The sequence below is a fragment of the Vespa crabro genome, chromosome 25 (genome assembly GCF_910589235.1).
Source record: "Vespa crabro chromosome 25, iyVesCrab1.2, whole genome shotgun sequence".
Taxonomy (NCBI): domain Eukaryota; kingdom Metazoa; phylum Arthropoda; class Insecta; order Hymenoptera; family Vespidae; genus Vespa; species Vespa crabro.
In genome coordinates, this window is record NC_060979.1 from 3,543,020 (window position 1) to 3,559,864 (window position 16,845).

Consider the following 16,845-nt stretch of genomic DNA (forward strand, 5'->3'; position numbering starts at 1 on the left):
CACAAGCGTATAATTATCATCCTTCTTTATCCATTAACTTTATAATATATAATATACATTTTTTTTCTGTTTCGTCCTATCAATAGAAATTTCTGCTGGGCGACATTATTGCTGAGATATTCTGGAAAAGAGCAAGGAGAACTCTTTTGGGAACGAAAAAGGGAGTAGTACCAAGAGGGCACCAGGAGGATACCGGGAGGGCACAACCAGGTGGGTACCGGCCGAGAAAGCATGGAGTCGTCCTTTCCCGGGCAAAGGTACCTTTTTGCCCTGCGAAATGGCCCGGAGAATGTCATCCAATGAGGGTGAAGTAAGGGGAAAACAAGTAAAATAATGATAAAAGGCGGAGCCCACGGCGTGATTTGATTGGTCGAGATATCGCCAGCGTTCGAGTCAACCCGCAAAGAAGAGGGGGATGTCCTCTCTTTCTCTCTCCTTCCTCCCCCCCTCCTCCTCCTCCTCCTCCTCCTCCACGACCGTCTTTCCTCTCCCTCTCTCTCTCTCTTTCCCTCTTCTCCTCTTCCTCCACCGCTTCCCTTTACCACACCTTCCTGGGCTCGTTCTTTCCGTCTCTCATTCTATCTGGCTCCCTCCTCTTTTCCTTCGTACGTACTCACACACGTACACGTACGCTGGAGCTTACTTTATTCTCCTCTCTCCACGGGTCCATGGTCCACGATCGTGTCCTGACTCTGGCAGAAGCATCTTTGCCCCCCACTCTCGGCTTCTTGCCTGTCCTCTGCTGACTTCTTCTTCTCCTTCTTCATTACCTACTCTTTCTGCTGCTGCTGCTGCTGCTGCAGCTTCTTCCTTCGCTCGAAGAGCGTGAATATGTCCAACGTCGTACAAGTATTTACGCCAACCGGTCCTCTATATTTAAGTGAAATATACTCCTCTAACCCTCTACGAAAGAGAAACGTCAAGCGTAGAAAAAGAAAAAAGGGGAAACTGTTTATAGACGACGAAGATGCGCTTTTACAGACTTCTTCTTCTTCTTTTTCTTGGACGAGCGCGTATTCAAGGAGCACAGGGTCAAAGAAATTATTAGTGACCGTAGCTAAACTTTTCCGAACCCGTCACGTGTTCTTCGTACCCGGGGGGTGCTTCGTTGCGGAAAAGTATATTGACTTGTGATACGCCATCTGTGCGAGGAGGAAGCACCCTCCTCGCGGCGTTATTGGCAAAATTAATAAGCCCGGCACCACGATCATCTCTCTCTCTCTCTCTCTCTCTCTCTCTCTCTCTCTCTCTCTCTCTCTCTCTCTCCGCAAATGGGAATCAGTTAATTCTGATGGCTGTACCCCCCGAATCTCGTTGTTGGCGGATTAGAAACGTTTCCAAACGAATGGAAATTGTTTGCTCCCGTCCGACGGTGACGACGAACTCAATGCGCAGGGGAAAAGCTGGAGAGAGGCTGGAGAGAGGCTGGAGAGAGGCAGGAGAGAGGCAGGAGAGATCGTTTGGCTCGCTTCGGCTTTTAAAGAAAGTATCTACTACCGACGATAAATTACGTGAATACGCTAAATTACCGCGACCACGATCGGTCATTATGGCACGTCGAGCGATCGAGCTCTCTTCTCCGTTAAATCACGGTTTTGCTCTCTTACGAGCGCCAAGCTGTAATCTCCCGAGAGTGGATCGATGTAAATTAATGACCAAACGATTATTTCCAAACGTTCCTCGTTAGTGAATTTTTCCAATATAACGAAGCCCCTCGCGAATTTCCGTCGTCAATCGGCCAAACGATATTGGCAACATACATTAGGGACAAGTACATGTTCCTCGTAAGTAATTATCGTCCTTAGAAACATCTCGGCGACTTTCTATACGACCTATAATTTGGTGCTAGCGCGCGGTAACGCACGTTCCTTCTTTCCACGCGAACCGGTTTCTTTCTTTGTACTTTTACGAAAATATCCAGTCGTGGAACGGCCATCTCTCTTTCTCTTATTTTACGTAAGATATATAATAATTTCTAAAGAACACTCTCGCCGAGTTAATATTTTTCGAAACGCATTTAAGCTTGCCTATGTAACAAAGGATAAATTCGTAATACGTGGCACAAGTAATCGCTTTTTTTTTTTACTACAGAGTAACCTCTTTTCCTTATTGTCCAAATTGGAGAGAATTTTTTCATGCGATATAAATGACTGGTTGCTGCTGCTTTCGTACGTCTAGACGGCTCGCGTTCGTGTGTGCGCACGTAAACGGTTCCCAGAGAGACAGAGCGGGGCATCGAAAATTAACGCCACCGCGAATCAAGACGACAATGTGATTCATCAGTTAAATCCGCGTGCATAATCCTTTACACGACGTCCGATCCCTGCCGGGATGGACGGGAACGAGGAAGGAAGGGGAATGAAAGGGAGCTCGCGCTTGCTCCTGTCAACGGGGGCTGCGAATTATAATCACAGTTGTGTGGTCGATGCGGTTTAGGGAGGGAGAGAGAAGAGATATAACCTACGATGGAGGAGAACAACGAGGTCCGGTGCGAGCACTATATAGCATGGGTGGTACGACCGCATCGACGACGACGACGACGACGACGACGACGACGACGACGACGACGACGTCGGCGACGACGACGATGACTGTCGACGAGGAGAATTCGCAGGGGTTGAGAAAGGGTGTATTTACCCAACGGCAGTACACACCGGCGCCACAGAGGACGGACCTAGATGGAAATCTGCGGCATTCAGAGGCACTGGCCAAGAAAATTGCCTGACAACATTTCGCACGGCCACCGAATTGCCGTCCATCCCTTCATCTACCCTACCTACCTACCTTCCTTCTTCCTTCCTTCCTTCCTTCCTTCGCACGCACATTCGCGCGCGTAAATTTCTGTCTACCGTTTGAAGAAAATTAAATCGAAATAATATAATCGTTGAAAATCTTTCGACGACCGTGTAAGTGACGTATCCGCTAGCGAAAAAAGATCGTACAAAGAATAAGGATATAATAGCTCGAATAGGCACGTTCAATTCGGTCAAAAAGGCTTGGAGGCGTTTCCAATGGGAAGGCCCTAATGACCGCGCCTCGTGCCGGCGATCACCGAATCCCGGCCAAATAAATCCAACTTGATTGAATCATTGTTAAGCGAAACCGCGTTAAATACCCGTGAAATTAAGCCGGACGATCCGTGTTCGGCACGCGATCCGATTGGCTCGAGGGTATCGCCTTTAAAGTACCATTAGAGAGGCGCCTCCTTCTCGACCCGCGATTAATGAGTCGTCCACGACAAAGCGTACTGGAAGCCCAGGTATCCTATACGCTATTTAAGAACCTTCCTTCACCTTCTACTCTTCAACTTTTTTACTTTTCATTGGCTAAACGTTTTCCCTCGTGTCCATCCATTGGGAGTTAATGAGATCGACACCCTGGTAAACGAATACCAACACCGAACTAAATCCACGCGATGGTATTTGATCTTAAAAGGGACAACGACCCTTCCTATAAACCTCTTCGGTGTTTCTCTCTCGAGCTCGTCCAATCTCTTTCCGCTACTATTTTTTTTTCTCGCTCTCCTCTATCTATCTATCTATCTATCTATCTATCTGTCTCTATCTCGACCAATTCCATCATCCAGGCAACGTGGAGCCTCGTGGACGGACACGATCGACATTAAGGGTGAGTACACCATCGTCGGACATATGGGAGCACCATGTGGTCACCACCGTATCGTTTCGCCGACGAAAGCAAAGGCCGACCCCTCGATGCCACCGCAAGAGAAACCAACAACGAGATGGGGATAGGAAAAGAAGGCCTCGCAAACTCGAACGGTTCCGACGGCTAAACGCTCGCCGCAATTTGTAGCAATTTGTTAAGTAGCCAGCCAGAACATTACCTATATTGCGTTTACTCTCCCTCAAGCGAACCGGAAGATATACGGGGGTACGTTCAGATTTATCGTCTTTCTCGAAAAGAACGAATCCGAGCACCGCGAGTCTCGCGAATCCGTCCCGGCGCGTGAACCTCTTGCCGCGAAAGTCGTACCGAATTACTCGAGATTCTGTGATATATGAGACTAGCAAGAGAAAAGGTTACATACATTCGATAAAATACAAGATACGATTTTATCTCTAGTTATATCGAAGCCGAAGAAATGGAAAAGGATGCGTCGTCGTGAACTTTACAGAGATTTAACGTTTGCCGAGTTATTTTTAAGTCGATCTTGAACTCTTCGAGAGCAGAGGAACTCCTTTGCGATACTAAGATACTCTTTGGGGGCCGAAGATTCGAGAATAAAGCGGAACGACTTTGGCTTTCCGCGGGATGCTTTTAGTCGATGAGTTTGCTTCCCCATATCCCGTTTCGTTTTCCTCTCGTTTCGTACCACCACCGGCAGCCAGCATCTCGTCGTTCTGGCCTAACCCACCTCTCTCATCCATATGTAACAGTCGCCTGGTATTAATGACAAGGGGAGAGAGAGAGGGAGAAAGCGAGAGGGACACGGTGAATTCTTTATGTTGCGGCATCTTCTTTCTTCCTATTCGTCTTTCGCTTCCTTTCGCAGACTATTGCGGTTTTATCCTTCGTCTTTTCATTATCTGATAAATATAATGGAATTGTTTATCCGCCTTTTGCCCAACGATTACGTCAGAATGTTCCAAACGTCGATTTCCATCGACGTTAGCCTTCCGGCTAACAACGACCATCGCTGCCTCTCTCTCTCTCTCTCTCTCCTCTCGGATTTGTAAGCACGATTAAAGAGATACGAAACATTTTTTTTTATTTTGAAACTCTATCAAGCTCGGCGTAGCCATCCTGGTCGCTGGACAATTGCCAGTATAGCTCGATTCAATGTATACCCATCGTTTAATAGATATACACACACACACATATATATATATATATATATACTCTCTCTGTCGTCCAGCATATCGCTTAATCGATATTAAACGTGCCTTCGACGATCGTATCGTCCATATCGAGATAAGAGCCGCGCGTATAGCCATTGTGAGCAGAGCACAACGGGTTGGTCGTTAAAAAATTACCGACATCCGTTTATTGATTATTTTTCGTAGAACTCGAACTGCCTCTTTCCAGGTCAAGTAACGACTTAACGCACGATTGCAACAATCGATCATGATCGATGTCGTCGATTATGATCGTCGATACGAGAGGACACCGTTCCTATTTTTTAAACTCGACGCTAGTCTCCTTATCTCTCACCCGTGCTAAAAAGCACGTTTCAATTTTGGTAGTGAATTTTTAATCGCGTCGACGCAACACTCTCATTAATCGCACTTTATCTACCACGAAGGATCGCCACGAAGAAAAAAGAGAACGTCGTGATATATTTCGATAAAGATCTAGCGTCCAATTTAGACCGTCGGGATTCGAACGTTCATCCATCGTTTCGAAAGTACTAGTACGGAATGGTACCATTGATGCTTGACGAAAAGCGTGTCGAGAGGATGCGTTTCTCTCTCTCTCTCTCTCTCTCTCTCTCTCAGCTTCCAACGTTTTCTCGTAAAAGATCTAAAACGTATCTTACGCTCGCGGAGACGAGCAACGACGCGAGAAACAGTTGAATACGAGATCGGCACCCTTTTGTTATACACCTTGTCGTAGACATATGTCAGAATTAGTCACAATGAACGACGTACGTATAGAAAGCGAACGAATCTCTCTCTCTCTCTCGCTCGCTCGCTCGCTCGCTCGCTCGCTCAGCAACCCAACCACTTTTTCCGTCGTCCGTAAGTACTTGATAAAGAGCCAGCAATCGGTTAACCTTTTTAAGCACTACACGATGACGGATACTCACCTGCAGCTCAGTGGCACTCCGAGGAGAGCGACAAAGAGATGAAAAGGTCGAGGAAGAGCGGTAGAAGGGATGAAAACGGACGTACGCCCGTTGTCCGTTTCAATGCTACCATCCGTCGACATCAGTTACGGTCTCTCGACTCTCGCGGTCTCCCTTTCAAGGAATTTCTTGTCAGCCTCGGATAATCTTACTACTCCTTTTAGTTATTTCTTTCTCCCTTCCTTTTCTCTTTACATTCTCGTCCCGAAAGAATCGACAGAATTCGAAATATTTTTTACTTTTTGTTTCCTTCTTTCCTTTACGCTTCTAATCAAATGATTTTTAACGCCCGTTTCATCCCGTGAACGCGCATAAGGCGGCATTAACAAGTAAGTAGGAACGATTCGATTCGTGCTCGTTGAAAATGGTCCCAGCGCGGCAGTTAGCCCGATGTAAATTGTCTCCTACTCCTCCCTTCGTCCTCTTCTCCGCGAACATCGGCCGTACGAATTACGCGCCGACGACGGAAGACCCTATATTCCGAGGCACCGAACCGAACGTTTCATGCCCTGCGGCTTGGATGAAGAGTAAGAGAGAGAGAGAGAGAGAGAGAGAGAGAGAGAGAGAGAGAGTCAAGATTCGAACATGTGGCATCATTTGTTACGTGCAAAGTGGGCTTCCCCTTTGAGGCATGGCTTATCCAAGTCCGTTTAAATGCACCCACATACCCGGAAAGCCAAAGGCGTAAAGGAACGAAGAATCGTTGAACCGTGTAAACGCTTCAACGTCTCCTATCGGCGGAAATCGAAAATAAGCGATGAATAAAAGGGAGAAATTTGCAGATGCGCATCTTTCCTAAGGTACGCGCAATCGTTTGCAATAGGGAGACACTTTTCTCCTCGACTTTATCGAAAAAGAACCAAGTAGGATCCTCATGCCGAGGATCTTACTGTTTCCGACGTGTACGAGCTTAACACCTTAGGGTAGGGTCCGACAGAATGATTTACATCCAAAGGCAGCCGGTGACAGGTCGAGAGATAGGGTCGTCCAGGAAATATCTACCTTGAACGGCGAAAAACGTGCGTGGACGTAGGCGAGAGGGTGAGAGCGGGGGTGGTACCCCATAGGGTTCCCACTTTCCGTGGACATATGGTCAGGCCGTGGCTCGGTCTCGTCGTAACAAAAAAGCGCTACAGAAAGTGCGACAGAAGTTGGGAGTGTCGGTGGGCGATATATCAGGGCTTAAACTGTCCCGTCGTACCAACCATGTCCTACCACCGACTCGTGCTCGGTAGCAACGTGCTTCTAGCGGAGCTCGACCGACTGAATGCTCACCGGCTTGCTTCGCTGCCTTGCTGGCTGTCTGGCTGGCTGGCTGGCTGGTGCGCGTATGGCATTGCGTTCGACAGGGGTCCTGGCATTAGTTAATAGGACTACCAATGTATCGAGGACACACGCTTACGTTGCGTTAGAAGGAAGGGATATAATGTCAGGAACGGGACCGATCGACGTCTAACCGAATGCGGTTTCCAATCTGTTACGTTTTTACCGTCTAAGCCTAATACGCTTCGCGCCTGAAATGGTCCGGTTAGATTATATCGAGAATTTGTCATCTTTTCTCGTTCTCTTCTCCTTTTTTCTTCCTCTCTCGTTTTCTTTTTTTCTTTCGTTTCCCGCCCCCCCCCCCTGCCCTTCCCGAAAGAAACGCTCGTAACTACCTGCTGGAATAAATATCGACCGGAGTGGCCTCTCCCTTCTCAAAGTCATTTGCGCGCGAAAGCCGAAACGAGAAGAAGCTTACCGTGGGAGTAACTCGACGGCAAAAGTACGTAAAGGCAAAGCTAATCAGAAGAGAGCGGGTCCACTCCGTCGCCAAGGGGAAAACTCGTTACACATTCAACGTGCCACCGAGATTATCATATCCCGGGTCCTTTGACGTCTGTGTATAGTGTATGTATATAGTTACGTGTACCTAGACTCGATTCTCGACGGAAGACTCACGACGAAATATAAAACTTGAGGAATCTCGGCGCTTACGTCTCTACGACGATCGCTGCTTCGCTTATTGCGACGGCGACGACGACGGCGACGATTCCCGTCGTATCCATGACCGGCCACCATCTCGAGAGTAAAACTTGCCCTCGACGCAGGATGAATAAAAATCGTTTGATGTATCGCTAGGTGCAAATTAATGCATAATCGTCAAACGTAATGAGCTGTCCTGACGATGACGCGAAGAGGCCGAGGTCGGTCCCGTAAAATGCTTGTCTCCGCTACCCGTCGAGTTTCTCCACCTACCTTCTCGAAAGTTTGATTATTTTTATAACGACTTGGTACGTCGAGTGCGTCGACGGGAAAGTAACGTGTCGCGCTCTCCAAATTTCTTCCATCTTTCTTCTTTCGTGCTCTCCCTGTGCTACCTTTCGCGTCTCTTTCGGCCGCGGGAGACGGAGAGGACGCTTTCATCCAGGTATTAACGTAGGTATCGTTTTAACGACATTATGTAAATTCCTTACGTCAAATAATTATTAAGCAAGGTACAAAGTCACGAGCTAGACGAGATATGGGAATAAAAAGAAAGAAAAGAAAACCGGTCCATTGAGAGCTCCTTCGCTTTCTAATATATCCGCCAGTCATTAGTCATAGGAATACACCTGCGTGTGCATACGTCAAAATAATGATCGCGGTACGTACGTGTCCTTCGAATCGAAACGTCGATCAGGATTCATCGAAGCGTGAGAGGAGTAACTAGACGCGACCCGATGGAACTATACTTTGCACTAGATCGTACCTTTTTCCACGGTGCTTACGCAACCCTTCCTACCGATCTCGGTGATGCTGGATCACGCGGTATCAATTAATTCCATCCATATATCTCGTCGCGACGCACGAAGTGTATAGCTCCTTCTCTCTCTCTCTCTCTCTCTCTCCCTCTCACTCTCTCTCTCTCCATTTCTCCTTGTCGCGAGCCGACTCGTTTTCTCGGGGACCGGTCTCGTTCGACAAAACGACGACGGCCACGCTCGTTTTCTATCGCGGCACGTGGCCCGCTAACAACAATAGCGCCAAGTGACTCCCCGCGTCATCATCAATCGCCCTTTCTGGCGCACGCCCACCACCCTAGGTCACCTCTGCCTAACTTCGAAATACCAAAGGCAAACAAGAGAGGAGCAATGCCAAAAAGCGTTCCTTCCCTTTTGCTCTATTTCGATCTCTTTCGCTCGCGAGAAAAACGTGCCTTGGGCGTGTCACTCTCACGCGTTTCTAGTCCAACCGAGCATCCTCTTATTTTATTGCTTCGAAAATGAATGAGATTGCCAAGCGATACGCTCCGTCGCGAAACGATCGGCACACGCGCCGACGTTATCGATACGTTGGAACGTTTCTTTATCTCTCTTAAACGCATCCCTTTTACCGCGTGCATACGTCGAAACGAAACGAAACGAAACGAAACGAAACGAACAGGCGGCGGTTCGACGAAAACTAGTGGTACATCTGGCGTGTTATTATGGTTGCCGCGAAAGTAATCGCCGAGGAATCCGTCGACCAGCGGATAAAAACCACGATACTAGGACTTGATGGATGAAGATCGATGTCGTGTACGCGGCAACGGCTTGCAAAAGCGAGCACACCCACCCACACGACGGCGGCGACTCGCGCGCGCACGATCGACGTCGTTACACACCTCATATCCTTCCCTTCGACTTAATATCCTTCGACGCGCGAGGAAAGCTGCCCGCTCCCCTCTAGGATACGAGAGATGGTAAACGCGTCAGGTGCTTCTCTCGAGGCACCACCAAAGCTCCTTTTACTCGAGTAGTACCTACTATCATTTCATTTCATTTCATTTCATTTCATTTCATTTCATTTCATTTCATTTCACTTTATTTTATTTCATTTTATTTCATTCGACTTATTTATAAAACTCGTCGAGCCGTAAACAGAATGTTTACGAGCTATTCCTATCCATCGAGAAGAATTGGAATCCGAAAAGATCCAGCGGCTTAGGCCACGGCCGGACCTGTCAGAGAGCGATTATTGATGATACGCATTGATGGCCATCGAGAAAGAGCTGACCGCCGACTTTGCTTGGCAACGATCGCTAACGCGAATATAATACCGGCTTCTTCGCCCTATCTTCATAAGGGCGGCCAACAATACAATTTTCATTCTCGGACGAAGGGTAAACGCTTCCGCTCACTCTCTCTCTCTCTCTCTCTCTCTCTCTCCCTTCTTGACGTCGCCATCATTTTCCATACGAGTGGGATATTCATTTTGACGAGACATCGTCGACATTTCCCTCTTCGACGTTATCGTTCTTTCGCGGACACATCGGAGGTAATGGCGTGTGCCCTTTCGAAAACCCTCCGTCACGGACGATTTTGCCTCGCGGCGACATTATTTATCATTTTCCAGTGAAGTTTCTTCCAGCATGTTTTCTCCTTTCGATTCCTCTTCGGTAGAAAGGCTAACGCATTTGCATAGTTCCTTTTCGTACGTTTCATTTCTTCGGCTTCGTTCCTTAGTCGCTGTAATAACTCGTCTCCAGTTAGGATTATCCCATATCGTTAGAAATAAGAATGAATAAGTAGATGGAAGGAAAAAGACGGGCAAACAAAGCTGACGCTAGACACCGCACGTGTGTTTGCCGCTTCCCGCGGTGCCCTGCGAGAGGTCCACCAGAAGCGAGATAGGACTCTTCCGCGAACCTTTTCTGCGGCACGGTATCTCCGACGCACGAAGAGCGTCAGAACGAGGGAGAGAGAGAGAGAGGCCCGACTGACCCGTTGCGCAAATCCGTGAAGGGGAAGTCTTGCGATTCGGTATCCCGTCGAAGGGATCGCCCTTGCCACGTGACGTTAGTGTTTGCTGGGTACACAGGGCTCGGTGTTTGGTACACACCGTTCTGGAAGGCACAATGCTCGATGGGTTACCAAAACAGCGGCGCGATGCCGGCATAAGCGATATTTGTGTCAGCATAAAGGGTACCCTCTATAAAGCCACGTTAAAAGAACAACCTTCTCTCTCTCTCTCTCTCTTCCTCTCTCTCTCTCTCTCTCTTTTCTTTCGCTCGCGCTCGCGTCGATTTTCGCTCAAATGTCGGAGCAGTTGAAAGGCAAGACTAGTTGAAGGAATTCAAATGCATACCGAGCAATCGGATTAATCTTCGAATATACGCGGAGAAACGTCAAGAGTAAGAGCCGCTACCGTGGGATTAATCGGCATAGATAGTCGTGTAGCGGAAGATTATGATGGCTCAACTAGAGTGCGTCAGCTCCCACGGAGATCCGACGGGAGACAACCCTTCGTACACGGTGAGCCCATTTGTATGCAACTTTGAAAACAGGTAACAATTTTTCCTTATCAAAAGACCCTTATTATTCGTGGCAACTTTTAAAGTTTCTTTTCCTCCTCGACTTTGACGCGAGAAAAAGGCAGCTGAAAAAATTGGTCGTTCATCGACCGCTACGCTCTAGCCGAAACCCTGAGCAAAGCAAGGATTTCGAGCTAAACGACCGTTGACTAATGTCGCCAAAGACGAAAACGCTTTGCAGCCGGTTCGTACGCCGACGACAGTCGCATTAGCCACAGGACGAGATTACAATGGACCCCTCTGTTTTTCACGCTCGATCGGGGCAACTCGAAGGGAGAGGTAACGCAGCAACCCCCTTACTTTATCCTTCAGAAGCACCGTATTTGCCGGAGGAGATTTGTGAACTAGTCGCGAGTGCTTTCTACGTGTCAAAAATTTATCGACCACGGATGGAATTTAAACGGACGAAATAGACTCGAGTAATTCGCGATCTAGCTAAAGATTTTTCTTTCTTTTCTCGAAGAAAGTAAATAACCCTTGGTACGGAGAGAGAGAGAGAGAGAGAGAGAGAGAGAGAGAGAGAGAGAATCTACGAGGCTGGTTTTACACCGTCGGTGTCACGCTAAATCTCCGATGCATTGTTCGCGCCCCTTCTTCACCGCCACGATTTTCCATCGGCACCCCTCGGAAGCGCGTCACAGTCAAGCCAACCTCTCTACTCCCCCCGTTGGACTTTTCGAAACTCATTCCCCTCCGCGCGAGAGAGCATCGGGGCTGATCGCCGAACAAACGTATATATCCGTCGAATCGATTCTACGACAGTTATGCACTTGGATTCGCGTTGCGCGCGGAAACATCCTACTCCTTTTTTATATCACTCGAAGGATACACCTTTCTATTCGGATGATTTCTTGGAAATAAAAGAATGTCGAATGTCGGAAGACGAGTCGAGAAAATGCGATCGCAAAAATCCCTAATACTTCCCCTCGGCCCCGTTTATTTCGAACGGAAAGAATAAATACATAAATAATAACGCTCGCAGGCGATTCGCTCGATTAACGAAGGCGATTAATAATTAAGATCTTTGACGCGGGACCCTAAAAAGCCGCGGGCAGTCTCTGCGTTCCACCGTCGAGAACAGCGGGTAATGGCAATTTACGCGTCCCACGGGACCAGATAACTTCATATCTGCTTGCTGATCATTCATTCTCTCAATGGCCATGATATTGCCAAATTGAATTAGATAAGCGAAGGCATGTATCTTCCGCGTACGTGCCTGGACGCAAAAGAAAATACCTCTCTCTTCTCTTCCTCGCTATTATATACATACATATATATATATGTATATATATATATATATATATATATATATATATATATATATATATATATATATATTATCCCCGATACTTTTTCCGACGTTATTAGCAAACGATTTTTCTTTCGCTCTCCAATTAATGATCGTACAAAGTTTAAGAAAGCTGATCACAGAGGTGAACTTTGATAGAGACTAACTTAGAGATCCGATACACTTAACTAAATCGTAAGGGATAATAGTAAAATAATAAAAATTCTAAAGATTAAGTCGAACTGCCTCGAGTGCAGTTACGTGGTGTTTTGTTACCACCGATGGCGGATCGGTGCCACGTGGCCGAGATTAATGTGTTTTGATTTTTGGACTTTGTATTATAAGCCTACCCCGTCATCGTATACGAACGTTCTCGCACAGCATGATGCCTCGGCCAACTCGCCTCGACATATACTCCACGTTATTCTTCTCTGGTGAATCCTTTAGTGTCCTTCTGGAAAATCGCATCGATCTTTCTTTATCGACATGCGACGGATACTTAACGTCGAAATATTCGATAAAAATGATGCGTAAAACGTAACGTTTCGCGAACAGCGAATAGTTTACGAGTGGTAAGATTTGAAGAGAAAGGAGAAAAAGGACGGGTTGTTTGGTATACGCGTCGTTTCAATTTATCTCCCGTTTTTTAACGTTTCAATTTAATTAACGACACTTGAGCGAGCTAACGTCGGTCGCATGGACGACGGGAGTGGGAGACGACCCGATTAATTCCTTTGTCGCCTATCCGCCGTTGAAATAACAAACCTCTTCGACGGACGGGAGTCGAGAGGATACAAGGACGATAAAATCACGAGGGTTCACGGGATAAAAAGGCGGCAGAAGGAGGATGAGTGAACGGGGTGCGGAGGGTGATAACGGGGCAGAGAGGAAACGACGATCGAGAATAGAAGAGTGGAATAGTGGGATGGAGAGAGAACGGACCTGCGACACTCTCTCCCCCGTCTTCATTTTCCAGGTTCGCGAAAGCCGACGGAGGGAGGAATAGCAATTAAAAGTATCTGGTACAATCTTCGTTAAACTTCTTCTTCCTCGGTCCTCGTTGGTGCCGGAGAGACTGGCATTATTAAAACGTGGAGATGGAACGTTCCGTTGAGCGAGAGGTTCGAACTATCGATACTATAGACAAATTTATATTTCTCTAGTTTATTTCTACAGCTCTCCTCTTCGGCCGCCATCGGAGAAATTTCTTTTCATTGTATATTTTTCAAAAACGGTATATTTTTCAGGACAAAACTCAGCAGAAAAGAATCTAATAAACCGAAGAGGAGATCCAGTTTCTCGCCATTATTCCGTCGAAATACGCTGGGAGCCTTGGATGAGGACGAAAAGGAGGATAAGAGGAGAAAGAGGATGAGGGTAGTAGAGAAGGTCTGTAGTCTCCTGTCGGGAGCAAAACGTCACGAAGGAAGAGCCCCGGTTTATCGAGAATTTTGAGAATGGTAATGTAGAGGGTAAGAGAGCCGAATTCGCAGACGGAGGAAAGAGGAAGACGCAGAGTCGTGGTAAGAGGGAAGGGAAGAGGCGGAAAGGTAAGAAAGGGAGAACTTCTCCGGGTCTCTCCAAGTAATCCTGCTGCTGTTAGAGGAGAGGGAAGAAGGTAGGAGAATATAGGATGAAAATACCTGGAGTTAGAGAGGTCTTACTTGACTCACCCTCGCGCTTGCTTTCTTTCTCTCTCTCGCTTGCTCGCTCCTTCGTTCGCTCGCTCTCTCGTCACCATCTCCGAGCAGGCTTTCTCGTACCGCAGCACACGCCAGTTGGTCCTAAATAAGACAAAAGTCATCATATAATTCCATGGCTAATACTCGGCTCGCATTAATTTCTCGCGAGCTTTACCCAACTTCTTTTCCAAATTTCTTTCGAGAAAATGCTATATCAACGGAATACCACCTTCTAACGTTTTCGACTTTAAGTCGTACGTAAAGAAACCACTCGATAAGAGGGAAAACTTTGACTAACTGTGGAAAATTACGAAAGATAGGATTACTCCAACGATTACGCAAGAAATTCATTTGTGTCGCAGTTGTCGAGAACGGCTTTCACATTTACGATTGACAATCGTAAAACGCATGATGCTGCTAGATTATTCTAATTCTAATCTAATTTCTAATGGATCGCATCTTCTTCATCGTTGTTCGTTGTTCGTTGTTCGTTGTTCGTTGTCTAATACAATTCGAAGGGTGTTCTTTGTTACGTAAAAATACACGCGTATATATATATATATATATATATAATACATATACCTATAGACATATCGTGAAATAGATAATTATATAACATCGATAATTATACATATATGTATACTATATATCTGTAAAGAAGGAACATTACGTCTTATCGTACGATTATAATTAATTTTAATACGTAAAAGCGGAAAAGAGAAACTTACATCTTATTAACGTCTGTACACGTCTTACCCATTCCGACGCTCGACTTTGACTAAGGACTTTTCAAAACAGTGCCACGGATGACTTTGTAGAGACGAATCGAGATCGAACGTATTCTAACTTGTTACCACAATCAAGGTCGGCAATCAAAATAGGATCATTACATTCTGCCTACATAACAATATTATCTTGTTTACAAAGAACATAGGCAGCGGGGCGAAAAGAGAGATAGAGAGAGAGAGAGAGAGAGAGAGAAATAGAAAGGCGGCAAGCGAGAGGAAAGAAAGAAATGAAAAAACGAATGTCGATGAAAAGGCGAGGTTTGACTCGACAGTGCTCTCTTCTCGAAGAGGAGGAATGGAAGAAGAAGGAGAAGGATGGAGTAGGAGAGGGTGCTTCGAGAGCACGACGAAGAATTCCGTCACGATCTCGTCCACGTTCGCTTTGTCCTCGGCTTTGATTTCTTCTCTTCTTGTTCCTCCTCTGCCTACGAACAAGAAGAGAGTAAAGAAGAGAATGAGAGCGAGAGAGAGAGAGAGAGAAAGTCCACGGAGAGATGCAGACAAAGAGCGGAGGGAGGAGAAAGAGAGTGAGAGGGTTCGAGAGAGAGAGAGAGAGGGTTCGCTCGGTTCAGTACCGGGAGAGTGAGCGATATTTACATGCGATTTGCATACTAGTTGATCCCTATTGCTTCCATCTCCAACGAGCCAGCAGGGGCGGCAGACCTACGCCCGAACCCTCCGTCACGGTTCGTCCTCTTCCTCTTCCTCTTCCTCTCGTTTCGCGATTCTACGAGTATCTATATCTCGCGTTCTCTCTCTCTCTCTCTCTCTCTCTCTCTCTCTCTCTCTCTGCATCTCTTTCCGAGTAGTCTCCGAGTATACCACGTACATTTCGCGCTCTTCTGGCAGAAACGCGTAAGCGAAACCCTTAACTACTAAAGCGAATCCGAGAGAGCGAGCGAGTTTCGACGTTCTTCGAATCCTCCTGCTCGTTATCGTGACCCTTAACGAAGTGTCCTGTAGATCCCTATGCTTCTCCTACTCTCACGTAACTATAGCCGTGTGTGAGTACACGCGTCGATGGCGCATCGTCGACGCATCGTCGCGATATACTTCGGAGGATTCGAGGGAAAGAAAAAGGAAAAGGAAAAAACATTGGAGAGATAACGCGACGACAATACTGCACTCCATAGATATGCTAGAAAAAGCACGGCTAAAGCTTTCGGATTTCGGTAACAGGCTTCACGGATTTAACAGAGTTGGCAGAGCAACGTAATCGGGTCATACAAATGTAGCCGGCTAATTGCAGATAGGCAGACTGGATTGTCTTACACGTTAAAGACACCGTGAAAAGGTAAGGCGCCAGAGGATATTTTGGTACTTGATGGACGAAAAGAGAGGACAGGACGGAGTTTCCTATCTTGGGGACCAAATGGATGAGGCTAAATTAGTCGGAATAATCACGGTAACGGCGAAGAAAGAGGAGGAAAAAAGAGAAAGAGAGAGTTTCTTTTTCGTGGAGCAAAATCTCGACTACGACTGTTCGTTATGCAAACGAAGAGGTAAAATAGCCGAGCATATAGGTTTATATGAATATCGAAAAGAAGTCGTCGTCGAAACGACAAAAGGAGTGGGTGGGAAAGTTTGAAGGAAACCGCGTGTGTCCTGGTCCATCCATTCTCGGATGGCTACCGAGAGAAGAGCCGATTGATATCTGAGCCTCGTGCCACGGCGTCTAATTAACTCCGTGACTGGCTGACCCCACATGACCCGTGGCTCGTTGCATGCTCGTACGGTGCGCTCGTGTGCACAACCGCACACGTGAACTTTTCTCTCTCTCTCTCTCTCTCTCTCTCTCTCTCTCTCTCTCTCTCTCTCTCTCTGCCTCAACCGTACACACGTGTTGCATTGGCTCGCACACCTAACGGATCGCTCTCTTTCATCGCGAATAGAGACATCATCGTACCGCCGAGCCGTTCTCCGCGCGTTAACCTTAACGCTGCTGCTTCCTTAAGGACGAGCCTTTC

At 46.9% G+C, this 16,845-nt stretch overlaps 2 protein-coding genes across 2 annotated transcripts in view; both read left to right on the forward strand.

Annotated features, from left to right (window-relative positions):
• LOC124432490 (dual specificity protein phosphatase 8-like) overlaps window positions 1-16,171 on the forward strand; it is an 89,969-nt gene extending 73,798 nt beyond the window's left edge. The window contains exon 3 of the mRNA XM_046981473.1: window positions 13,656-16,171. Within this exon, the coding sequence (XP_046837429.1) occupies window positions 13,656-13,863 (208 nt within the window). The 3' untranslated portion in view covers window positions 13,864-16,171. The remainder of the gene's footprint in view (window positions 1-13,655) is intronic.
• Window positions 1-16,845, forward strand: part of LOC124432542 (ubiquitin carboxyl-terminal hydrolase 10) — a 39,597-nt gene that overhangs the window by 5,328 nt on the left and 17,424 nt on the right. Inside the window, exon 3 of the mRNA XM_046981590.1 lies at window positions 87-210. The gene's annotated coding sequence lies outside the window, so the exon portion shown is untranslated. The remainder of the gene's footprint in view (window positions 1-86; window positions 211-16,845) is intronic.